Genomic DNA, 26,853 nt, shown 5'->3' with positions numbered 1-26,853 from the left:
TGTCTCCGATTTCAATGTTGTCCCCAGTCTATGATCCTGAAAGGTTATATGGGGTGCCTCTGGGAAGCTCTAGGGCACAGTAGCCAGGGCTTACATTGGTCAGGCCGTCATGTTCTTCTGCACCAAGCAGAACATAAGGCACATTTATTTGATTAAGGATCTGTATAGCATTAAGATCCACATTTCAAAAGAAGTGGGGCTTTGCCATGTTTAATGCAGAGGAGTCTGAAGATCTGTTAGCTGAGAAGCAACTGTGGGGTCAAGTATGTTCCTGGTGGGTCCCCTGGGCTAGCCGAAGGCCCCACACTCCTGAGGACTTTCATGGTGTTGTTCTATATCCCCCAAACCATGCTCAGTAATCTCACATCCAGTCTGAGAGGAAAAAAAGTCCAGAAATACAGAGTGCGTGATGGGCCAGAGGGAGGAGCCGCTGTGACTCACAGGATCACCCTCTCCACACACATTCTTCCTTTAGTCATCTAGCCAGAGCCCTTGTGGCTTCACTTTTCTTCTTTCCAGCTTTCTTTAATAAAGATGATTTGATAAATGAAGAGGGAATCCTGCACTTGAGAGCTTCAAGTGTGCGCATTTAAAGTGTCATTTACCTTGATGGATAGGCACATTGGAGTGACTTATCTGGTCATTAGTCCATGTCTGGTAGAATCATCAAGGAGAAAGCTTTGGCGATAGGCTCTCTATTCTCTGGAAAGTTAAAAGCTCATTCAGTTAATAGACAAGTAAAAGGGGCTGGGGATTTAGCTCAGTGGTAGAGCGCTTACCTAGGAAGCGCAAGGCCCTGGGTTCGGTCCCCAGCTCCGAAAAAAAGAACCAAAAAAAAAAAAAAAAATAGACAAGTAAAAGCACAAAAGACAAGCTCAGACTGAGGACATTAGCCCATGTGATCCTTAGACATAGTTAAGAGAACAGTAAGAATACACCCTCCCCCATTAGAGGCAGCCTTTTGATTTGTAGTCCATGGAAGCTTTAAATTCTGTCTTTTTACCTCCACTTTTCTAGTGCTGGAATTGAGGATGTGAACCCCTACAACTGACACTATCACAGGTTTTTAAATAGAAAATGTATTTATCTGTATAGGGGTTCTGCCTGTGTGTATGTCTGTATGCCACATGCATACAGTGCCCAAGGAGGCCAGAAGAGGTATTAGGTCCTGTCTTAGTTAGGGTTTTAGTGCTGCAAACAGACACCATAACCAAGGCAACTCTTAGTATAAGGGCAAGATTTGATTGGGGCTGCCTTACAAGTTCAGAGGTTCAGTCCAATATCATTAAGGTGAGAACATGGGAGAGTTCAGACAGGCATGGCGCTGGAGAACTGAGAGTTCTACATCTTCATCTGAAGGCTGCTAGGAGAAGACTGGCTTCCAGGCAGCTAGGATGAGGTTTGTTTTTTTTTCTTGTTTGTTTGGTTTTTTTTTTGGTTCTTTTTTTCGGAGCTGGGGACCGAACCCAGGGCCTTGCGCTTCCTAGGCAAGCGCTCTACCACTGAGCTAAATCCCCAACCCCCTAGGATGAGGGTTTTAAATTTTAAATCCCACATGCACAGTGACACTACTCCAATAAGGCCACACCTCCTAATTGTGCCCCTCCCTGGGAAAGATACCCTGGGAAGTCGCCAGCCGTGTGGGTTCTAGGAATCAAATCTAGGTTCTTTGGAAAAGCAGCCAGTACTGTTAACTGCTGAACTCCAGCCCCCTATCACAGGGTTGTATAATGTACACTGGCTGGCCTGGAGCTCACTATGTAGACAAGGCTGGCTTCAAATTCACAGGGTGTTCCCTACCTACCTACGAGGCTAAGGTTGGCCATTGAATCCGTGCCAGTCTTCCTGCTTCCACCTCTGGAGGTTAAGATTACAGGTGTGTAATTGCCACATCAGGCTCATAGTACATTAGGTAGCAGAAGAGGTCTGGTACATTGATTAGTGGAGTTTTTCACCCAATTGGATCAGAACAGAACTGTTGGAATGTTCCTACATGTAATTAGTACATTTGAAAATGTTGTACTGTGTAACTCTTCTGAGAGGATTTCTCTGTTCTCTCTCACAGACACATTAAAAATGAATTTTAATGTCTGGAATGTCAAAGAGATGCTCAGCATCCCCTCAGGCTCTGGGTGAGTTTCCTGGTTATTTGCTTTGATATTTAAGTCCTGTGATTTTTATCGAGTTTTGTAGAAGTCTCTTTCCTATAGCTGCAGTCGCTATTGGATAGTGCTAAAGGTATCCTGTGCTACTCTCCTTTCCTTCCGTGGTGTCCCCTGCTACTCTCCTCTCCTCCTCTTGTCACTGCTACTCCTCTCTATGTTTGTCTTTTTCCTCCAACTTATTTTCTGGTTGAAAAGTGATGTCAGGGGATATAGCTGAGGGTAAAGTGCTTGTCTGTCAAATGCGAAGCCTTGAGTTTGAATCCCCAAGCCCAGATAAATAGTTGGGCACAGTAACATGTGCCTGAGATCCACTAGAGGAGGCAGAGGCAGGAAGATTCTCTAGGAGTTCACAGACCAGCCAGCTGGGCCTGCATGGCTGAGTTGCAGTGAGAGATCTTGTCTCCCACAGAAGGTGGACAGTACCCGAGGACAAGCACCCAATGTCATCCTCTGATTTCCATAGAGATGATGTTCATACACACACACACACACACACACACACACACACACACACACATGAACATGCATTTGAACTTCCACACAGACACCCACAGGTAGTATTAATGCAACTCTGTATATCAACTCTGTTTACAAGATCGAGTCTTGGGATGGATCTTTGAGGATCAGATATAGAGCCCCAAATCATGAAATGCACCTGAAGCAGGCAACTTCAGGCAATTTCTACTTTGGAGTAGACAGAAATAAAATCAGTTCAGTGTTCAGATGTTTGATTGTCTGTGTGATGTAATGTGTAGCTGCTATGAGGATAAGAGCTTTTCCAACTACTGCCAAGCTCCACTGAGACACTGTGAGTGCGCTGTCTACTGTCCACTGAGGTGCGCTAGTGTCTACCAGCCTGCAGCAAACCTGCCATTTCTCCATTGGTGGGGATGGCTGGAAGGGGCTATACAATTTTTGCATGTTTTCATTACTGGGTAGTTTCTTTCTGTCATAACACTTTCTCAAAGAAACGTGCTAATTAGAGAGAGAGAGAAAGGGAGAGAGGGAGGGGGAGAGGGAGGGAGAGAGAGAGAAAGGGAGAGAGAGGGGGGGAGGGAGGGAGGGAGAGAGAGAGAGAGAAGAGGAGGAGGAAGAGGAAGAGGAGGAGGAGAAGGAAGAAAATATAGGGGCTGAAGTGATGGATCTGAAAGACCAAATTTTTTGGGTTCAGACCCCATCTTAGAGAACCTGACCTAAGGTTGAACTCGAGTTAACTAATAAACTGGCATCTAGCATGTTTCCAGGTTATTGTCTAACAAATCTGCATCTCCAGGTTACAAGCCTGCCCCTGACACTTCTCTTCCTAACAACCACCAATCAGGAGGAAAACACGTTAAATTTACAATTTACGGCTTGGCTCCTAGCACCAGCCAATTATGTTAAAGCCGTAAGCCCTGTTCCCCAATCAGATGTGTGTCAGGCTACATACCTGCTTCTTGCCTCTATAAATGCTTGCCTGAAACCGGGTTCGGGGCTCCTCCCATTCTGCTGTGACAGAGACATGGCCCAAGCATCAGAATCAGCTCATTGGTGGTCTTTTGGATTTAACGCTTCCTGGTACAACAGCTCCAGTTAAGAGCTCTTCTTTTGCAGAGGACTCTGGTTTATTTCCCAGCATCTACAGGGTGGTTTACAACCAGCTGTTACTCCCGTTTCAAATGAAGTCACTTTCTTAATTCCTTGGGAATCAAGCACACTTGTGGTACACACGCAGACCTGCAGGCAAAGCACTCTCATACACATAAAATGAAGTAAATGTATTTTTTAAACCTACTCTTTTTATTTCTCAAAAAGAGCTTATGGCTGTCAGGCATGGTGGCGCACACCTTTGATGTCAGTAATCCAAAGGCAGAGGTGGGCAGATCTCTGTGAGTTCGAGGCCAGCCTGTTCTACAGATCTAATTCTAGGATAGCCAGAACAGAGAAACCCTGTTTCAAAAACAAAACAAAAGGACAGGTTGTTTATACAGAGTAAAGAAAACATATCTTGGGGCTGGGGATTTAGCTCAGTGGTAGAGCTTACCTAGGAAGCGCAAGGCCCTGGGTTTGGTCCCCAGCTCCAAAAAAAAGAACCAAAAAAAAAAAAAAAAAAGAAAACATATCTTTATTTCAGTGTGTCGTAGCTGTAAGGTGTAATTCTCCATGATTGAAGTAGATTACACAGCTGGGCCTCTTTCCCACCTCTTTTCTAGTGTTACTAATTATTGTCTTTATCTTAAGAGAAAAAGGAACCAGCTATTCGGAATAATGATTATGCAGCTATATTGTAATATATTATGAACAGCTCAACTCCAGCTAACCCCAGAAAATGATTCCATCAATAAAATAATTGCCCATCCCTATGCTGAACTGTTTCTTTTTGTTTTAATAATATGTTTGTCCATATTGACATATCAACAAATTTTATATTGATAATATGATTCCTTTTGCTTATATGCTATTTAATTACTTTAAATGTAGTGTTTGGCAAAGGTGTGAGGTTTTTTTTGTACACTTACTTTTGGGGGTGTTGTTTTGAGACAAGGTTTCTCTGTGTAACCCTGGCTAGCCTTGAACTCACTCTGTAGACCAGGCTGGCCTTGAACTCACAGAGATGCTTGCTTCCCGAGTGCTGGGATTAAAGGCATGTGCCACCACCTGGTTCACTTGTGGGCTTTAATTAAAGGTATGTTTCCTCATGTTCCACAGTAGTGTTAAATAGTGCAAATTGTGGATTAAGTGAGATGGCTTCGCAGGTAAAGGCTCGCTGTGTGGATCTGATGATCTGAGCTCGATCTCTAGAACCCATGTGGAAGGAAGGAACTGACTCCAAAAGCTGCCCTCTGACCTCTGCACACGCACCCTGGCACATGTGTATACACATAAAACCATCATTGTCGTCGTCGTCATCGTGCAGATCTTTAGTGCCAGCACTTGGGAGGCAGAGGGAAGTGATCTCTGCGTTTGAGGTCAGCCTCATTTATATATCAAGCTCCAGGACAATCAGCACTATAAAGAGAGATCCTTCTCAAAAAAAAAAAAGTAATAATATTCTTTTAAACAACATTTTAAAATTAAAAAGCATGTGCCCCGACCCCCATATAAAACCCTGAAAACTCGGGGTTGGGGATTTAGCTCAGCGGTAGAGCGCTTGCCTAGCGAGCGCAAGGCCCTGGGTTTGGTCCCCAGCTCCGAAAAAAAAAACAATGTTGAAGTGGCTGTTGCTTACTGACCTTTACTGAATCCGCCTGATCTGCGTTCTAGTCCGGGAGGCGTAACTCTGCTTTTCCTCCTCTCTACCTTAAGGCATCAGACACAGCCCTCGCATGGCTGTCCTAACACTGCACATTTCCACCCTTTCTCGTAACCACTCCCTTATGTGGATTTCTACAGCCCTCGGAGACTTCCATTGCTGATCTGAACTCAGCAAGCGTGACTGTATGTCTGTCTTCTCTCCGTTTCTCTCCTAGCAGTCATTGGTATGTACAGCTGGCCTGGCCTGTTGTTTTCCTCTCGAACCCTTGATAAAATGGTCCTCAATTCTGAAAAACAAAACAAAACTTGGGAGGCCACGGGTTTTTTTTTTTTTTTTCGGGGCTGGGGATCGAACCCAGGACCTTGCGCTTCCTAGGCAAGCGCTCTACCACTGAGCCAAATCCCCAACCCCGAGGCCACGGGTTTTAATGGTCTGTCAGCCTACCTGAAAAAAAGATCTCACCATTTATTTATTATGTATACGTGTATGCCTCTGGCTCTGTGCGTGCATGTGTGCCATGTTTCCCGTCCCCAAGTGGGCTACGTCTGTGTTGTCTTTGTAGTGGATTCTAGCCACTGTGTTCAAGTGTGATTGTACCATCAACATCTACTGCAGCCCTGCAGATGGGAGGCGTGTACTCACACTGGATCTCACACTGCACTGTAGACTGTCCTGGAACTTACTTTTCCCTTCTAATTTGTTTCAAACCTTCTGCCTCATCCTCCTGAATGCTAGAATTACGATGTAAGCTACCTTCATATTCAGGTTTAAGCCCTGGCATGTATTTCCATGGAAAACAACTTACAAGTTCACAGTTTCCACTTGGGAAGCAAGAAAAGACACATAAGACTCCAACAGGATAAAAGAGCAGCATCTGCTTCAAGAACAACTTTTGGCCAGATCCAAATTGTTCATAATCCCCATTATATGGTTTGTTTGTTTTGAATCAGGATTACACTATGCCCCTGACTGGTCTAAAACTTCATGTAAATCAGGCTAGTCTTGGGCTCACAGAGGTCCACCTGCCCCTGCCTCTCAAGTGCTCGAATTAAAGGCCTGTGTCACCACACCTGGCCATAATATCCCTGATATATGGGCCTGAATTGGCCTCATTAACCTGTTCAGCTTCACATAACAAAGCGCCATGGACAGTATGTGAAGGATGTGTGTTCACAATTCTGGAGGCAGAAAGGGTTGCATTAGGGTGTTAATACAGTTGATGTCTGGTGCAGTGTCTCTCTCTTTGAGGCCAGCACCCTTCTCTCTGTTTTCACACAGTTGCCTAGGGTTGGAGATGGGGGTGGAGTGTTGACCATTTGTCTAATTCTCTAGTGGCCTGTTTTGTTTGGTTGGGTTTTTTGTTTGTTTGGATTTTTTTTTTTGTTTTGTTTTGTTTTCAAGACAAGGTTTCTCTGGGTAGTTGGCTATCCTGGAATTCTTTTTGTGAACCAACCTGGCCTTGAACTCATGGAGATCTGCCTGTCTCAGCCTTCTGAGTGCTGGAATTAAAGGCAAGTGTCTGGGTTCAGGCTCCTGTGTTTGTATTGTTATGGCTCCTTCTGTCTCCAATCCTGTCGCCTTCATTCATGTTCCAAATGATCTGTTGTAAACATGTATTTGTGTAGGGTTAAAAATCCACAAAATGGGGGTTGGGGATTTAGCTCAGTGGTAGAGCGCTTGCCTAGCAAGCGCAAGGCCCTGGGTTCGGTCCCCAGCTCCAAAAAAAAAGAAAAAAGAAAAGAAAAGAAAAAATCCACAAAATGATATGTAATAGAGTTTACTTTAAATAAAGTTCTACTTTTTAAACTGTGTGTGTGTGTGTGTGTGTGTGTGTGTGTGTGTGTGTGTGTGTGTGATGGGCACAACGTTCAGAGAAGCTGGTCCTCGTCTGCCTTCATGAGTTCCAGTTTGTCGGGCTTATGTGGCAAGAGCCTCTGCCTGCTGAGCAATGTTGCCCTAACAGTTTGGGGGTTTTTTGTACTCAAAATTAATTTTGAAATTTATCCATGTGTTTTTACATAAATCCAGCTTCTTGCTTCCAACTACTGCATCAGCTAAATGCATTTGTACTTTATCTTTTTTCTTTATGATGAACAGATTTGTTTCTTAAAGAGAATGTCACACCAGGCAATGGTAATGCACGTTTTTGACCTCAGGACTCAGGAGGCAGAGGCCATGTGGACTTAGAGTTTTCAAAACCTGCTTTTAATAAGGGTTCTTAAATCCTTTAGCTCCCCTCTAGCCACCCCCCCCCCCAGTAGTGGGAAAGAAAGAAAGAAAGATTATTACGATACCAGGGATATGGACCTGATTAGAATTAGTTCTTTGGAGCAAATCTCATTGTGAGGATATCGGCAGTTCAGTTCACTTGAATCAGCAGTGGTAGCGGAATCCACTTGCAAACATCATTCATGAATCAGCAAGGAAGGCTGACCCAGAAGAGACCACGAGGCTCTGCTGTATGCTGTTTAGAAGTAGTTCCTTGAGGTGATTAATCTCAAATTGTCAGGATACTAACAGTCCACTTCAGTAGTGTCAGGATAGCAAACTCGAATCAGCAGTGGTGGCACAACTAGCAGAAACAGCCCAGCCTCTGAGGAATCTGCATGAGTCAACAGGAGTGACCAGGACCAGCAGGGATACCAGGAAATGTTTTCTGCCATTCCTTTCTCAACAAAGTGAAAATCAGTGAAGGCGAAGACACAAGACCAACAAAGTGTTGTAAAGCTGGCTGTGGAAGCCCACCATCACTGAATTCTGTGTATACTCCTTCCAAGCATCACGGGTCCTCCCATGGTTCTTGTCTCAGCAGAACATCACATTTGTGTGTCTTAGCAAAACTTTACGTAAATCTGTAACAGCTGACATATTCAGAAACTTCCACTTCACTCTTTCAATTGACCAGAGTTCAAGGAAGTAGCAGGAAGGCACCAGAACACCACCAGAAATTGTTTGGTGTGTTTCAATGAAGTCACGATCAGTAAGGAGTGGCAAGGTGTACCAATACCATCCAGCATCATCCACCTTCTGTGGGGTCGTATTTATATTCCTTTTTCTTTTTCTTTTTCTTTTTCTTTTTTTTTTTTTTTTTTTTTTAAGCTGGGGACTGAAGCGCTCTACCACTGAGCTAAATCCCCAACCCCCTTTATATTCCTTTTTAACATCATGCATCCTTTCACATTTTTGCTTTAGCAAAACATCCTCTATTCTGTGTCTGCCAGAAGTTTCTATTTCAGGCCAGTGTATCTCTGACTTTGAGGCCAGGCTGGTCTACAGAGTGAGTTCCAGGACAACCAGGGCAACACAGAGAAACCCTGTCTCGAAAAAGTAAACAAACCAACCAAACCAAACCAACCAAACAGAGAATGTCTCTTAATCCCAAAAATTTTATAAACTTAGGTCTGAAAATGGTGTTTGTTGAGGCCGGCTCCTTTTAACACAAGTGTAGCCATTTTGTATTCAGAGTCCATTTGGCTCATAAAGTAGACTCCACTTCCCAGAAGTAATTATCCACAGCAGACACTGGAGAACGTTACCAGTAAGCCAGAAGTTATGGTTGAATCACTCATGTTCTGCTCTCTCAGTGTTCTGAAATCCCTGTTCACCACCTGCCCCCACCCTTACCTCACTCAGGACCAATCAGCTTAAAGGCTGCCTCATGATACTTTGTCTGGTTAACCAAAGATGCTGTACCACTGCACTGCTTGCCTTTAAACTTTTGAGACTCTTTTTTTCCTATAAAATGCCTGTCTTGAGGGCAGACTGATGCCACAGTTAGTTCTGAATGTTCAGTATCAGGGTGTGCATTCAATAAACGATTCTTGCTTAACCGAGATCAGTGTTCGTATGGATTGTGTGGTGGTTCTTGAACAGCGTTGTGGCTCAAAATGCTGTAATACAAGGAAGGGTGGTGACGGTCCTTTCTGGTTGAATTTCCATTTGATTGTTCTCCAGTTGTCAATCCAAATGTGAGCTTCGGTTCATAAGTTCCTGTTCTTTATAAGTCATAAAGGCAGTGAATAGAGCATATTGACTTGGAGGTCAAAGCAAACATGGCAGAGGTACACAACAGAGAGCCTAACTCCCAACAGAACACAGTGCTCTCCCACACTGTTCTGAAGGAGTAGCTGTGAGTTATGACTTAATTTGTTCAGGATGCTTGCTTACATGATGTTTTTCTCGCTTTGTTTCAGGCTCACTAAACCGTCTAACTGGAATAGTAATCAGACTGACTGTTCTTCTCTCAGTGATTCCCAGTTCCTCTTTGGATCTCAGTTCTGTCCTGAAAATTCAGAAACTCTGTTACCACCCTTGGATGCTGGCACTTACTTAAGATACCCAAAACAGACACAACAGAATTCTGTAGATGTGAGTCTGACTTCCAGCTAGTTACATTTTTCTTTTTGAGAGAGAATCTTGCTATGTAGGCCACTCTGGGCTCTCCACCTCTGTTTTCAGCCTCCTGATTGTTGGAATTGTAGGTTTAAGCCACCACCCCTAGCTCTGAGTTCCGAATTTCTCTGTACATAATTCACAGTTATTATGGAGGTAAGCTTAAAAAATAATTGTTCTATTGGAACATGAACATACTTTAGAATTGTACTCTGAAGGTTACTATCCTAAATGGGTTAGTGCTTGATGGGTGGCTTTGTGAGTCAGGGTCTCACTATGTAGCCTTGGCTATCCTAGAACTCCTTAAATAGATCAGGCTGGCTCTGAATTTAGAGATCTGACTGCCTGTTCCTAAAAATTGGGATTAAAAGGATGCATCACTGTGGCTAGCTGATCCATGACTTATTAATTAACCTAGAGATCTGAAATTTTAAAAAGGAACAAAACAAACCACTTACATATACAGTTTCTTTTATTGCCAGAACAACATAAAATAGTGTCAGTCTGTTGAGCATTACTAGGGAGAGGCAAATCTGCATATTCCTTCACGATTGTGAAAACTCCTAAGAGCAATGGATTTTCTAAGATGGATTTATTGTTTGCTTTTCTTAGACAAAGTCTCTCTATTGTAGTCTTGTCTGTCCTAGAACTCACTATGTAGACTAGACTGGATTCACACTCACAGAGATCCATCTGCCTCTGCCTTGAGAACGCTGGGCTTCAAGGCATGAGCCATTAAACCTGCGGCTTCCGTAAGATAGGAATAGAGGAGGTTACAGTGATGGCTCAGCAGGACAAATGCTCGCTGCATAAACCCGAAGACCTGAGTTTGGATTCCCAGAAGTCATCTGAAAGCACACATGATGGTACATGTCTAATCCTAGACAGGAAACCAGCAGGCTGGCTAGCCTGCCATCTGCAGCAGTGAACACAGGAAGGGCTCACCAACACCTGAGGTCCTCGGACTTCCACACATGGAATACACATGCCCACACTTATGGACACAAACACACAACACAGCACTAAGTCCATAAACAAACAAACAAACAAACCCTTTGACTTAAAACAAAGAAAGGGACACATTTAGTTTTTCAGTGCTTTGATGGAATCAAGGACCTAGCAGGGCAAGTGCTCTACAGAGCTGTAGCCTAGCTGTCTTAATTTTTAAAACATTCCTTCTTGGGGCTGGAGAGATGGCTCAGTAGTTAACAGTACTGGCTGCTCTTCCAGAGGACCCAGGTTCAATTCCTAGCACCCACACGGGAGCTCATATCTGTAACTCCAGTTCCAAAGGATCTGATATATACATTCATGCAGGCAAAACACCATAAAGAATAAAAATTAAAACATTTATTCTTCCACAGTGTCACGTATGTATAATGTACTTTGATTCTCCATGATCTTCTCTTACCTGCTTCCCCTTCCCTCTGAAGCCCTTCTTCCCAACAGGCTTCCCACAGCTTTACTGTATTGTTTATCGCCATTATAATTACTTTTCATTGTATCTTTGCTCCTGAGACTAAGTTTCATGTTGCCCTAGCTGGCCTCAAAGGCACTGTGTATCCAAAGATGACCAGGAACTTCTTGATTATTGATAATATTACATTCATTTGTTGGCTGTTTGTTATTTGTGTCTTTGGGCATGGAGGACACCTTGGCAGAGGTGGTTTTGTCCTCCCACCATGTGGATTTCAGGGATAGAATTCAGGTTGTCAGGTTTGGTTACAAGCTGTGCCATCTCCTAGGTGTGACTGAGTTTCTGAACCTCCTAGGTCCACAGGCCTGCATTATCACTTTGTTATCTTTTTATGAAAATTAGTTACATTTGTTCATCTGTGAGGGTTCAGCACTCACTGTCTTAGTTATGGCTGTGAAGGGACACCGTGACCAAGGCAACTCTCAGAAGAGAGAGCATTCAGTTGGAGGCTGGCTTACGGTTTCAGGGGTTTGCCCCGTTACCAAGGCAGGGACAAGGCAGGATGTAGGCAAGTATTGGAGCTGTAGTTGAGACCTACACCCTAGTTTGTAAGCAGAGAGAGACTTGGAGTTTGGCAACTGAAACCCCAAAGCCCACCCTCAGTGACACACTTACTCCAACAAGGCCATGCCCCCCCCCCATGCCTCCTCAACCTTCTGATCCTTTCAGCACCCTTCCTGGTGACAAAACATTCAAATCCGTATGAGCCTATGGCACCATTCTTATTCAGTCCACCATAAGCACTGAAGTCCAAGCAGCTTGTGGCCATCAGGTTTCTCCCAGGTTCCAGGAAACAAACTTTATTATAAATAGAATTTCCTGGTAGACACAATAATGGAAAAACAACATGCTTTATTTTCCACCTTTGCTTGGTACTTAAATATGATTCTGCCTTGTACAGAGAGAACAGTGTGTGACATTAGGCATTGGTTTTTTTGTTTTTGTTTTTTTCTGTTTCACAGAATGAACCTAGTATTTTCACAAAATACCAGGCGAAGCCCCAGTTGTTTGGAGGCGATACAAAAGGTGAAGGCTTATTTTCTCTTCCTTTGCCAGTTGGGAAACCAAAAGGACTCTCAAAACAGTTTGAGGAGAAAAAACGAAGGGCAACCGACCAATCTGACAGGTACGCACACCTTTTAAGAGGACGAGAAAGCTCTTGTTTTCTGAAGGAAATAAAATGCACTATTAATAATCAAGTTATTCAGTTTTAGTATAATAGCATGCATTTATCATTGCAAACAGAATAAATATTACATACACAATTCACATACATGTGTGTGCACAAACATGGGGGTGGTCAGTGGCATAGAAAGATAGAGAAACTGATTTAATTTGGAAGTTAGTAGGTCCCATAAATCAACCGTATGCATGCTAGAGAATCAAGGGTGCAGAGGTCTAACTGAGTCTGAGCAGAGAGCCCAAAAGGAAGGGGAGAGATGGCTGCTCCTTAAGTTTTGAAGTGTGAAGACTCAAGAACTAGGAACTCCACGGTCCAGGGCAGAAGAAGCTGGATGTCATAGCCCATGAGGACAGTCTTCCCTTCCTTTAGCCTCTGGTCAGGCCATCTGTATTGGGTAATGTATCTGCCCTTTGATAAAGGTTAACTTGGTTTCTTTTTTTCTTTTAAGAGTATCACGTAGTATCCCCCCAATATATATCAGTAAAAGAGTGCTTACCTAGCATGCCAGGACCTTCGGTTTATTCTCCATTTCCACAAAATAAATAAATAAGTATTAAATGGAAAACCAGGAGGGCAACATTGCAACACGCTAGATGTTGAGATGCATGACAGTAATCCCAGTTTTTAGAAGGCAGAGACAGGAGGGTCAGGAGTTCAAGGTCATCTTGGCAACACAGTGAGTTCTGCTTACCCATCAGTTTGAGTTATGGACAAAAATGGCTTACCTTTAATCCAGCACTCCAGAGGCAGAGGCAGGTGGATCTCAGAGAGTTCAAGACCAGCCTGGTCTGCAGAGGGAGTTCTAGGACAGCCAGGGCTGCACAGAAAAACTCTGTCTCAAAAAACAAATAAAAAACCAAACCAAACAAACAAGCAACAGCCTGAATAAGGAAGAGTCATTCATTCGGCTCAAAACTCCAGGTTATAGAACATCTCTGTAGAGAAGTCAAGAGCAGGAACTCAAAGCAACTGTTAACACATGCACAGTTTGAGAGCAGAGAGAGCATGCTCTCCCTTCTTCTACAGTTCAGGATCCATTCCTAGGGAATGGGACTGCACTTTGAAGCAGAATCTTCTCATATCAATTAATGTAATCACGACAATCACTAATATACCCACAAATCAACTTAATCTGGATGGTTTCTTTTTTTTTTTTTTTTTTTTTTGGGTTCTTTTTTTCGGAGTTGGGGACCGAACCCAGGGCCTTGCGCTTCCTAGGCAAGCGCTCTAACCACTGAGCTAAATCCCCAACCCCCTGGATGGTTTCTTATTGAGATTCCCTTCTCACGTCGTTCTACGTTGTCAAGTTGACAGTTGAAACTAACCATCCCTGTGTGGGTGCCTGCCTATGAAAAGCAGAGCTGAACCTCAGATGTTTCCCTCAAACATCCTCTATCTTTTTTGGTTTCTACCAAATTTTTATCTCAGTGAACGTTGACCTCATGAATTTAGCTTACACTAGATAAGTAGCAAGTACCAAGTATCTTCTGATTCTGTCTTCCCAGCACTAGAATTACAGACATGCGTTCCCATGCCTGGCTTTTATGTACATGCTGTGGTTACAAACTCAGGTCCTTGTTCTTCCAAAGCAAATATTTTATCTGCTGAGCTGTCTTTCCACCCGCCCTGCCTTGGTTTTTGAAGCAAGGTCTCTCACTAGGACCTGGGATTCTCTAATTGGGCTAGTTTAGCTGGCTGCTGAGACTGCAATTACTAAAGTATTACCTAGCTATGGGTGCCTGATCCAGGACTCAAGACCTTATGTTTTATAGGAGCTGTCTCCCTAGTCCGCAAACTCTTGCCTGTTAAGTTTTTCTATTAAGCTTTTGTTTGTTTGAGACAGGAACTCACTGTATAGCCCAGACTGGCTGAAAATTTGTAGTGATTCCCTTTGCTTTAGACTCTCAAGTCCTAGAATCATAGAAATGGGCCACCAATACTCAGCTAGTAATTACTTTATGCGTTCTTCAATGTGACTTGTAGATTTTAATGTAACCACTATAACTTTTGTCTCTGGAAGTCAAAAATGATTTTTTTTTTGAAAAATGAAAAATTCAAGTAATATATTGCTCCTATCTAAATGTTTTCCTTCTAGATTTTACTTCTCAGATCATCTAGCTTGAGTTGGGTTTCTCTGTATAGACAAGGCTGGCTTGGAATTGCCCGAGATTCAGGGCCTCTGCCCTGACTGCCCCAGTGCAGGGACAGGAGGCCACTTTTTTTTTTTTTTTTTTTTTTTTGCTTCTCAGCACTCACAATAGCTAATAACTGTGAGCCAGTTGCTGTGGGTTGGTTGGTTTTTCTTTCTCCAGACAGGGTTTCTTTGTGCATCCCTAGCTGTTCTGGTACTCACTCTGTAGACCAAGCTGGCCTGAAACTCAGAAATCCACATGCCTCTGCCTCTCAAGTGCTGTTCTTTATGAATTTTTAAATTCAGTTGATTAAAAAAATAATTCCCTTAGAAATAAGAAGTTATTATTGCTCTTCCAGAGGACCTGGGTTTAATTCCTAGCAGCATGGTGGCTCACAACCATTGATAACAGTTACAGAGGATCTGATGTCCTCTTCTGGACTCTGGAAACACCAGGCACACACATGGTGTACATACATGGGCAAAACACTCATAAAATAAAGACAAAAATGTGAGCTAGGCCAGGCATGGTGTCTCACATCTCGAAAGGAGACGGGCAGATCTCTGTCATTTTGAGGCTAGCCTGGTCTACAAAGGGAGTTCCAGGACAGTCGGGCTACACACAGAAATGCTGTCTTGAAAAACCAAAGCAGGGTTGGGGATTTAGCTCAGTGGTAGAGCACTTGCCTAGTAAGCACAAGGCCCTGTATTCAGTCCTCAGCTCCAAAAAAAAAAAAAAAAAAAAAAAAAAAAAAACAGGGCTGGAGAGATGGCTCAGCGGTTAAGAGCACCCGACTGCTCTTCCAGAGGTTATGAGTTCAATTCCCAGCAACCACATGGTGGCTCACAACCATCTGTAAAGAGATCCGATGCCCTCTTCTGGTGTATCTGAAGACAGCTACAGTGTGTACTTATATATAATAAATAAATAAATCTTTAAAAAAAAAAAAAAAAAAAAAAAAAAAAAAACAAAAAACAGAATAACAAGACAGCACTTAGGAAAACCTAAAGACGCACTGTGTGGGTAGAGGACTTGCCACAAAAGCCGATGACCTGATAGTAATTCCTGCGATGAACCAACTCTCTCACAAATTGTCCTCTGACCTCCACTCCAAACTGTATACACATGGGGGCATGTCCACACATGTGTGTACACACACGAACTCTAATGAATGTAGTTAAAAAGAGTTGGGCCGGGGTTGGGGATTTAGCTCAGTGGTAGAGCGCTTGCCTAGGAAGCGCAAGGCCCTGGGTTCGGTCCCCAGCTCCGGAAAAAAAAAAAAGAACCAAAAAAGAAAAAAAAAAAAAAAAAAAGAGTTGGGCCAGTTGATAGCCCAGTGGGAGGAAATACTTGCTGACAACATGCCTTTAATCCCCAGAATCTTGATGGCTGAAGACGAGGCCTGGCGACTCAAGTGTCTACCAGTCTCCACATGAGTGCTGTGCATTTGTGCATGAACACACAATGTACATTTTTTAACTAAAAAATACAAAAGTTGTAATTTAAACTATTTTGTGTATTTACATAGTTTTGTTTGCTTGTTTTGAGGCACAGTGATACGTGGCTGTGGTTGGTCCGGAACTCTTTAGACCAGGCTAGCCTTGAACTCACAGAAATCCACCTGCTCTTACCTCCCTAATTGCTGAGGTTAAAGGAGGGCACTACCGTACCCAGACTATTTTAATCATCACATCTATTTATTAACTTCACGTGCATTCCTGTTATAGCATATAGGACAGATAAGGCATGTGCCTGTCTCAAAAGATAGGGACGAAGAGCTGGGAAGATGGCTCAGCACTAAGTGTGCTTGCAGATGACCCAGGTGGTTCACACACATCCCTGACCCCAGCTCCGGGAGAGCCCACAGCCTCTCCTGAGCTCCCTGGGCACCAGGTATGCATGTGGTCCACAGACACATCCGACAGACAAACCCTTACACTGTGATAAGTAAGTCTTAAAGGGGGCAGGGGATAAAAGGGAAGTAAGGCAGCCACGGGGTGGAAGGAAGAGAGAGAATGGGATTCCCATTGGACCACCGAGGTCTCAGGCCGACTCATCTTAGTTATCTGTGTTTTGTCAATGGGGCACAAGGATTTATTCTCTGCCTTTCCCTCTTTACCCTAGTGAGACGCTGCACAACTTCGTTTCTCATTTTCCAGAAGTCATCCACAAGGTAGGTTCAGCTGAGGTTCAGAGAGTTAGTGTCGGGAGCGCACGCAGAACACCAGTGTCTTTACCGTATTAGCATTAAATAGCAGTTCTCCATGGAAGGAAGTCATGCTTTCTTTTCTCTTTTCCTTCTTTAAAATTTAAGTTTATTTTATGCATTGGTTTTTTGTCGGCACGTATGTGCACAGACCACGTGTGCGCCGTCCTTGGAGGCCAGCAGCCATCGTTGCCCTGGAGCTGGAGTTAGAGACGGTTGTGAGCTACTGCCTTTTGGGTGCTGGGAATCAAACCCTGATTTCTGGAAGAGTAGACAGCGCTCCTAACCCCTGACCAGTTCTCCAGTCACCACGTGATTCCTTTCTTAATTTTGTTTCTTAGTTGCAGACAGCTGTGGAAAAGTCTGAGGAACATCTCAGCTCTAGAAGCCAGTCTATTTTAGACTCTGTGGAGACCATAGCCAAGACCTGTGAGTGCCCCATGGTTTTTGTTCATTGCTATTTTTTAAATTTTTGTCAGTGTCTCAAGGTTAATGTTAGCAGCAGAGGGCACTGGTGAGCCATGAACGTGACCTTTCTGACCTAACCAGGTTTCCAGAGTGATTTCCTATTGTTCAAGATAATAGGTAAGTGCATAAAAGGAGGCTGGCCTGCCTGCAAGACAGAGCCACTGCTGTGGGACAACACTGTTTCGTTGTTTTTTGTTTTGTTTTGCAGCAGGGTATCTCTCTCCATAGTCCTGGCCGCTTGGAACCCACCACCAGGCTGGCTACCTCTGCTTCCCAGGGGCTGGAATTAAAGGTGTGCTTCACCACACCCGGCTTGTACACTTTAGTGCAATTTTTAAATTTAATTTTATTTATTTAGAAAAAAAATGTTTGTCTATGTAGCACTGGCTGGCCTGGAACTTCTAAATGACCAGGCTAAAAGTATACATTAGAGAACATCACTTAGGTAGTTCAGACTTTTAGAATGTGAGTGGGTTCGTAGGACTGGAGATACAGACAGTTGTGACCTGCCTTGCTGTGTAAGTCCTGGGAATCAAATCCAGATCATCTGGAAGAGTGGGAGACACACGAGCCATCTCACTAGCCCATGCTGACACCTCGATCCCATGACAGCTTTTATGAAGTACTGATCCTCAGCTAATTGCTGTCTCAGGGTGGCTCCGCCAGCCTTCTCCTCAGGCCTGAAATGAGTCAGCAGCCTCCCGAGCCTCACATGGCTTGCCTGCTCTGTCGCTGTCTGTAGACACACTCCTCCTTAGAAGTTGGAAATACTCCAGTCACCTGCTGTTCTTCTCACTGCCTTGGTTTCAGTGAGAGTTGTTTTGTGATGAATCAGCCTTGGTCTTAATGTCAGTTATAGAGTGCTGTTTGCAAATTCCCCTCCCCCTCCAATTAAGTGGCTTACATGCAGACGAATGCCTTTGTAGACACTCAGCACACTGGTCTCCCTAGCTGGACACTTCTCCAAGGATATAGGTGCTCAAGCATCGAGGCTGGTTTGCATTTCTTTATTTTTCATTTTAAACTAATTCAAGTCAGCTCATTCACATTTAAAAAAATCAATGCCTTTGCATGGCTCATAAAATAATTTCCATCTGTCTGAAAAAGCACTGTTCTGTTTATCCACTGACGTCCAACCTGGGCATCACCACAGGGGCAACTGTGCATCCGTTTAGATAGGTTAGACTAGAACTGTTACCCCCACAAGTAGCAATGCTGAGGACAGAGGCAAATGAGGGATGTGAAGGAGTGACTCTTGTGAGGATGCCCCAGTCACGTACTCTTGGCTTTCTATTGCTTTAAGAAGTGATGTGTGGGGTGGTGGTGATGGCGGTGAACACCTTTAACCCAGCCCTGTGGAAGCAGATAGATCTCTGGGTTCGAGGCCTGCCTGGTCTACTGAGTGAGTTACAGAGCTACACAGAGACATCCTATCTCAGAAGACAAACAAACAAACAAACAAACAAAGCAGCAACAAGAAGAAGTAAAGGTTTGTTTGGCTTCCAGAGTGTTTAGTTTATAGCTGTTTGTGGGAATGGTGCTTTGTGGTGAGAACACGTGGTGGAGGATGTTTGTCTACCTCACAGTTCTGGAAAGCAGAGGTTAATTGAAGGATTAGGTCCCGTATTCCATGTGTGTAAGGAAACGTTCCTAATGATCTGACTTATTTTTACTAGGTCCTACCTCCTAGTACTGCCTCTACCCACGACTGCTTCAGGCAGACAAGTCAGGAGGGTCAGGAGCTTAGGGATAGCCTTGGCTGCATGAGGAACTGAAGGCCAGCCTGGGTTACAGTGAGACCCTGTCTCAACAAAACCAAACCGGACAAAACTTTTTAAAAATATATTTATTTTCTGGGTGGTGGATGTGCACACCTTTAATCCCAGTTCTCAAGAGGAAGAGCAGAGGGGTTTGAAGCCAGACTGATCTACAGAGCAAGTTCCAGGACAGTGAGGGCTGCACAGAGAAACCCTGTCATGAAAAAAAAAAAAAATAAAAAGAGGCTTTGCCAGACGCTGGTGGAGTTGGGGGCTGGCAGTAGAAGCAATGGCAACTTTTAAAAAGGCTGGGGTTCACCTTGGCAGCAAGGCCGGTTCCAAAAGCATCCCGTCCCCTTCCCGCATCTTCCTGAGAGCTGGTGGTATAGATGTACGCCACTACTTGGTCTATGCAGTTAAGTATAGAAACAGTGGAGGGTGCTGTAGGTACCCTCTAAAGGTATGCACCTCTGAGACCGGCTCTTTCTGGATGTAAACGCTGTCCTGAGTGGTGAGCAAGGCCTGTAATTCCAGCACGTGGGCGGTAGACGCAGGACGATTAGGACAGCCTGGGGATTTGAAACCAGCCCTGGCTGAAGGGACTCTGGCTAGCCTGGGCATGGCAAACATGGCTCTGGCAGGCCTTGCCCTTCCCCTACTTCTTTCTTCTTGCTAAAACCAGTAGATTACATTCCTAAGCCAGCCGCCAAAGTCTGTTCCCTTATTTGGTCAGTTCCTCCCCTGAGGCTGACTACCAAGGATCTGCTGTCTAAGTGTTGAGATCCAGTAATCAGAAGCCCCCTTTGCCAGCCCTAATTAACTTGTCCAATCAAAATTAAACACCTCATCCTCACATGAAGTTTCCCCTTTCACCTTTATAAACCACCATTTGCCTGTCTTCTCTCTATAGAGGCAGTCCTTTGTCCATCCAACAATATCCTTCCCCTCCCTAGGCCTCTATCTCCTGTCTTGGCTGTGCCTCTTATTCCTGGCTCTGTCCTTGTGGGACAAATAAATCTCCTTTGTGCTGAGAACTCGATCATGGGGTGTCTTGTATCAGATGCTGGTCCCTTCATGGGCTACATGAGAACTTGTCTCAAAAACAAAAACAAAACAAAACCACCCCTGTCAACAGCAACAAAAAACAGGCATGGTGGGCCTTTAATTCCAGCATTCTGCAGGCAGAGGCAGGCAGATTATTCATGAATTCTATGCCAGCTAGAACTGGGTAGTGAAACTGTGCCTCAAAAAGTTAATGGGGGGGCTGGGGATTTGGCTCAGTGGCAGAGCGCTTGCCTAGGAAGCGCAAGGTCCTGGGTTTGGTCCCCAGCTCCGAAAAAAAGAACCAAAAAAAAAAAAAAAATTAATGGGGGCTGGAGAGATGGCTCAGCAGTTGAGAGCACTGACTGCTCTTCCAGAGGTCCTGAGTTCAATTCCCAGCAACCACATGGTGGCTCACAACCCCCTGTACTGGGATCTGGTGCCCTCTTCTGGTGTGCAGGCAGACCACTGTATACATAGTAAATAAATAGATCTCTAATAAACAAAAAACAAACAAATGCCCGATGACTCAAATCCTCAATTCCACCATTCAGGAGGTGGAGGCAGGTGGATGTCTGTGAGTTTGAGACTAGCTTGATCTACTGAGATGACTCAGTAGGTAGTCCCTGGGATTGCTCCAAAGTTCAGGGTCACCCTTGGCTGGTAAGGAATGTGAAGCCATTGCTGGGCAGTGAGAGACCCTGTTTAAAAAGAAAAACAAAAATTAAAAAATGATGCACTTAAAAATGTGATGTCCTCTTCCTTACAACACTTACTGTATTATTCAACAATAATTCGTACACTTGTCATTGATGATGTTTTCCCGGACACCATTTCTCTTTTTTTAGTTTTAAAGAGTGTAGCTGGGTATAGTGGTGCACACCTTAGTCCCAGCCGGTGGTGGTTGCCTCACACCCTTAATCCTAGCACTCAGGAGGCAGAGGCAGATCTGAGTGTAAGGCCAGCCTGGTCCACAGAGTGAGCTCCAGGCCGAGCAGAGCTACACACAGAGAAGCCTGTCTTGAAAACAAAACAAAAGGATGAGAGAGAGAGAGAGAGAGAGAGAGAGAGAGAGAGAGAGAGAGAGGAAGGATAAAATGGGCAGGAAGGTGGGGCACCTTTAGTGGCTTGTGCCAAGGTGTGCTGCTAAGAAATTTTGCCCACAACAGATGTGACGGAAGAGGTTTACTGGGAAGGACAGCTGTTTAGGACTGGGGGACCTGAGGGAGAGAAGACAGACAGGCACACAGACAGACAAAGAACAAGACAGAATGAGGGAGAGACAGAGAGGGAACAGGGAACAGAGAGAAACAGGGAATGAGAGAGAGCTCTGGGGTGGCCTGAGGCTTTTCTGCACCGCGCCTGTCGGACCTGGCAGTGGAGTTGGAGATGGGTGTTGCTGTAAAGCTGTGGCTAGGTCTCTGAGGGCAGACTGGTGGAAGTGCCTGGTTGCTGACAATATGTATATAATATGTATGTATGCATGTATGTGCGTGTGTGCATGTGTGTGTTCAGTGTTGGGTATATAGAAAGATAGTTGATAAATATTGGGAGTTTTGGGGAAGGTTGTGTTATTTTACTTCCCTTTTTTCTTTTTTTGGTTCTTTTTTTGGAGCTGGGGACCGAGCCCAGGGCCTTGCGCTTGCTAGGCAAGCGCTCTACCACTGAGCTAAATCCCCAACCCTTTTCTTCCCTTTTTGAGACATGGTCTTACCTGGGACTCATAGCATCCGTATGACTCAACCTTTCAAGTGCAAAGACTGCAGGCCTGTGCTTGTGGGGAGACTGTGCGGGTCAAGAGGACCGAGTCCTGGACATTAGCAGAGACGGATGTGATGCATCATACTGGAATGCAGCTCCTTCCTTTCACTGCCATGCTCTGAGCTGGTGACGTGTACCATCAGTCCTTAGGAAGACTTTGTCTTTGTTTTGTGTTTAGTTCAAGAGACTGCGAGGGTTCAGCATGACCTGATGGTTGAGGCAGTGAAAGACAAAGGCAGCGTGGAGCAGGCCGTCCTTGAGATACAGAGGGCATGTGCAGCTGTGAGTATGAACGCCAAGCTCTTGTTTGGTTGGCTTTGTTGTCCAGGATTGTCCTGAGGTAGTGGTCTGGTGTGCTTGCCCAGCCTCCCGAGGAGCTCAGATACAGATCCTGCCACTGCCCACGTGATATTCAGGCTTTGTCTCTAAGATCGAGTGACACTTAATGTGTGAGAGATTTCCATCCAAGACGAGAGCCCAGGATGGTGGCTCATTAAGTCAGGATGTAGCCTACCATAACTCAGGGTTCCCTAGCAGGATGTGTACCCAGGCCTTGCTCACAGTGCACCTGTGCTTGCTGTGTGAGGGACAAACTGCACTGGTTGCTTCTTACATTTTTTTTGTTTTATGTTTTGACCCGGGGTCTCTCTCCTGTAGCATAGACTGTTTAGAACTGACTATGAAACCCAATGTAGCCTCTGACTCAGGTCAATACTCTTTTTAATTTATAGTTTTAGATTAATTTCTTTTTATATATTCAAGTGTTTTGTTTGCGTGTGTGTCACTGTAGCATGTACATGTGTGGTTCTCATAGAGGTCAGAGGAAGGCATCAGTCCCTGGAACAGGAGGTGCACATGGTTGCAAGCCACCATGTGGGTTTTGGGTCCTGTGCAAGAGCAGCAAGTACTCTCAAGCACTGAGGTGTCTGTCCCTCCAGCCCTTCATGGACATTAGTGCTCTTGACACAGCCATCTCAGCTGGGATTAGGGTGTGAGCCCCGCCCACAAGCCCCGCCCACACACCTGTCCTCACACCTCATCATGTCGGTCACTCTCTTACTTCCTTTCCCAGAGACAAGCAGAATTTATGGAGATGAAATCCACCCTGAAGAACCTTGAAGTTTTAGTTGTCCAGCAGAGTAAGGACTTCCAGCAGTTTTGTGATAATCTGGGCCAGCTCATTGTGCCTAGTGTCCTAGGAGAGCTGAAAAAATTCACCTCTGTTCCTCAGGTGGTTGGGCATCTGAAAGACAGCGCCTCTCAGACCTCACCATCTCTGACCCAGAGCCATCATTATCCCAGGCAGGAACCGTATCCCTCTGAGGAGCCAGCTACTTGGCAGGGCCAGGAGCCTCCTGCAGGGAATTCCAGTAGGGGTTCCCAGAGGCCTACAGAGTTCGGTGTCTGGGATGAAGGAGCAGAGAGTGATGTTTTTCAAAAGGCTACATTGCCAACAGACAGGCCCCACAGAGGCAGTGAGCATGTGAAGGGCAAGGCCGTGCAGACGTACTGTAAGAACTGGGTTATGACCTCCAGAAGCCTCAGTAACCACTTCTCTGTCCCAGACCAGAAGGCCGGCAGCGAGCAGGATCTGACTGCCCCAGGCGCCTCACGGCTGGACTGTGAGTCTGAAGCCAGAGTGGAGGGCATCTGCCCCACATACGAGGCCCAAAGCAAGTGCGCCCTTGACTCATTTGAACAGTCAGCAGCTGAACAGAAGAGAGGCAGGACCTGCAGAAAAAGGAGGAGAGGCAAGAAGCCGCAGCCGAGGCGAGCAAAGAGAGGCAGGCTTCTAGCTAGGGTACAAAAGCAGACCTCAGGGGAGGCCTGTGCCATCACGGCCGAGCGTCCCTGTCCCCAGTCTTCAGTTTGTAGCTCACAGGGGCCCCTCATCTGTTGGCCGCCTCTGAGGAGCTCCACCAAGTCAGCTTGTCATATTTTAGGAGGAAGAGGAGAGACCAGTATGACAGCAGGGGCAGTGCAGGGGAGCCTCCTGAAGTCTTCCCAGCACTCCTCCACAGACAGCAGTTCCCAGGAGGACCAGCAGATAAATTGGTTCAGTGACATCAGCCTTGAAAACCTAGAGCCTCCTCTGTGTAAGAAGGGAGGGAAGAATTTGCTCTCTGACCCGGATTTTGATAGCAGTGATGATAATTTCTAACCTGCCAACAGTGACGTTAGCTGATGGTTTGTTATCTCAGAACCACAATGTAGGACATTGGATTGGGCAGCATCACACAGCACCTGAAGTTGGCCTATCCAGCCTCAGACCAGAGGCCTTGACTGGCCAGTGGGAGGCAGGGAGAAGCAGCACTCAGTTATCAGTTGCTGCTCACTAGAAGGGAAGTTATAGAGAAGAAATGTGTGGAGACAGTGAAGAGAATTCGGGGAGTAGCCTGAGGTAAGGCATCAGAAAGGTAGCTGTGTACACTTGGAGAAAAGGGAATCGGCTTCCTTATGGAATACTATTTGGAAGAACTCTCATAAAACATTTGTGACTACATGAGTAGCTCTCAAGACGTGCCCTGTACCTCTGATACCCTTCTGAGCCTCAGCTTTATCTAGTGCTGTCACAGAGTTTTGTCTTTTCAGTGAGAGGACATGTTACAGGGAACACTATTAGATGGGTTTATTATGAATTTGCATTCTCCTACCTCAGCCTTCAGAATGTTGGCACTATAAACATGTCTCGATTCTCAACTGTAAAGCAGACTACTTCAGAACAGAGTGGTAATCCTGGTGCTGGTCTGCATGTCTTTAATCCCAGCACTGGGGAGGTAGAGGCAGGTCTCTGAGTCCACAGAGCAACCCAAAACCACAGCAACAACAACAAAAACCCCAAACAAACAGAACAGAGCGTTAAAGCTGCCTATGGGAGTGGGGTGTGGTGGCTCATGCCTGAGCAGCAAGAAAGGTTCCTCCCAGCCCTTCCCAGACTGACTTCAGGCACTTACAGGGCCATCAGAAGGAAGCTTTGAGACCAAAGGCCCTTATTCCTGTTGAACAATTGTAGTATTGGTTATATTTTATTTCTTTTTTTTTTTTTTTTTGGTTCTTTTTTTTTCGGAGCTGGGGACCGAACCCAGGGCCTTGCGCTTCCTAGGTAAGCGCTCTACCACTGAGCTAAATCCCCAGCTCCTTATTTCTATGTCTTGTTGATATTTACTGTTCTATTTTAATCCAAACCCTGTGAATTTAAGTATTTTTCAGGTAGTGTTTGTGAATGAGCCCTTCTAGAGCCATCTGATTGTTAAGTGCCAAAGATGGACCCTGTGACGCTAGGCTCTGCTGTTGTAACACGCTATTTCTGCAAAAGTATTTCATTGTGTGTAATGACATCAGAGTCCATGTGACTCCGTGGTAACATCTCTAACACGACTGAGATAATTAAAAATTACACTCTATGTCTCTGGCAGTCATTGGGAAAGGGTATCGTTTCCCGTTTTATTCCCTTTATGGCTCTTTACTGTCTTTTTTTATCCTCTCTTTTTTAATGTTCCTGCCAGACTTGGTGAGCGTGACACAGGCCCAAACACGTCCCTGGAACACACAGCATTTTTGGCTCTTAGATGCTCCCAGAGCTGTATGTGGCTACACAGGGGCGGATGTGGTGGGAGGGTAGAGTCTGCTGAGCGCTCCGCCCTCCGTTACTCCAGGATGGAAATGAGGTTGACTACAGCACTTAATTGCCTGACAGTCCTGTACCCATTTACATATTACCCCAAGATGGCCTTTTGAGTGTGTGTGTGTGTGTGTGTGTGTGTGTGTGTGTGTGTGTGTGTGTGTTCCTTCCATCCTGTGGCTTCTGAGGACCGACCCTGTTTTATCTCACACTGATCTAGCTCAGTTAGTGTTCTCCTTTCATTTAAGCAGGAGTATAAACTTCAGAAGTAAGGATGACATCTGCCTTCTTGCTGTGTTCCCAGCACACAGGAGAGTGATGTGGTACTTACTGAGCGCAGAGGCTGCGTTTTGGGGCATATATAGCCCCTTAAAAACCCTGTCTTCAAGCCGGGTAGTGGTGACGCACACTTTTAATCCTAGCACTCAGGACTCAGAGGCAGGTGAGCTTCAAGTTTGAGGCTAGCCTGGTCTACAGAGTGAGTTCCAGGACAGAGACCCCTGTCTCAAAAAACCAAGTCACTGTCCCCAAAAAAACCCAAATGAAACCATGTCTTGAAATTTGGCCTTTCTATGACATCCTTTTGGTGTCCACCACCCAGCTTGGCTTCATTAGCTCCGAAAGTCTCCTGCTTACTCCTGTTTCTCTTTCACAGGAATCTCTCGTGACCCTTCCTCACCCAGTGTGCCCAGAAAAACAGTCGCCTCCCTACCCTGCCTGTTTGTAATTAAAACAATTGTTTTTTAAATCCACTCTTACAAAATTTTACCATACATTTTCCAGACAGTCTATGACAGAGAGCCCTTCCACATTAGGGCTTGAATCTATTTCAAATACAGTTCTCAAGACTTCGTTCCTTTTTGTAAATATTTAGTTTGAACCTAAAATATTAGTGATCTCTCATACCAAGAAGAAAACAAATGCCAGAATATGATCTGGGGGTGACAGTCTTTTTAGCAATCCCCAACAATCAGACATTCGGGTAATGACTTCTGAAGCCTCCCTAGTAACGTGACTTTCCTGCCGTATTAAGGTCTTTAAGGTAGTGTGCCTCCAGTTAGGGAAGCACCACGTCGCTCCCAGATGAGCCCTTCCACAGTCTTTCCTGAACATCTTAAAATTCCTTCAGTTCCAGGAGGGTTTTAATATTCTGCTAAGGTGTTCCTGCAGAGGTGAGGGACACAGGCTCCCCAACTGCCCTGCCTGTTTCCTTCTGGAATCTTCTCTGAAGTTGAAAGGGGAAAGTTCAAGGGGAGACCAAGGAGTTGGGGGAAATAGAACGAGAGGTACTTTATTGTCCCCGAGTGGAGAAGCTGGCAGAGTCAGGAGAGCTAGAGATGAGAAGACAGGCTTCGTGCCTGATGGAGCTTCCCCTCTGGCACAGGCAGAGACTTGCTAACCAGTGCCCTGGGAC

General features: G+C 45.1%; 1 protein-coding gene across 3 annotated transcripts in view; it reads left to right on the top strand.

Moving 5' to 3' along the window:
- The window catches only part of Iho1 (interactor of HORMAD1 1), a 28,382-nt gene extending 2,191 nt beyond the window's left edge, over positions 1 to 26,191 (top strand). The window contains exons 2-8 of one of the 3 annotated variants that reach the window (NM_001447041.1): positions 2,066 to 2,132; positions 9,594 to 9,768; positions 12,232 to 12,395; positions 16,709 to 16,757; positions 17,132 to 17,219; positions 21,996 to 22,099; positions 26,095 to 26,191. In NM_001447041.1, the coding sequence (NP_001433970.1) occupies positions 2,077 to 2,132; positions 9,594 to 9,768; positions 12,232 to 12,395; positions 16,709 to 16,757; positions 17,132 to 17,219; positions 21,996 to 22,099; positions 26,095 to 26,166 (708 nt within the window). In that variant the 5' untranslated portion in view covers positions 2,066 to 2,076 and the 3' untranslated portion in view covers positions 26,167 to 26,191. 3 annotated transcript variants of the gene reach the window in all.
- Positions 26,192 to 26,853: the final 662 nt, after the last annotated feature.

The sequence above is a fragment of the Rattus norvegicus genome, chromosome 8 (genome assembly GCF_021556685.1).
Source record: "Rattus norvegicus strain SHRSP/BbbUtx chromosome 8, alternate assembly SHRSP_T2T, whole genome shotgun sequence".
Taxonomy (NCBI): domain Eukaryota; kingdom Metazoa; phylum Chordata; class Mammalia; order Rodentia; family Muridae; genus Rattus; species Rattus norvegicus.
The sequence above is the reverse complement of the archived record's forward strand: the minus strand, read 5'-3'. Positions and strand labels throughout refer to the sequence as shown.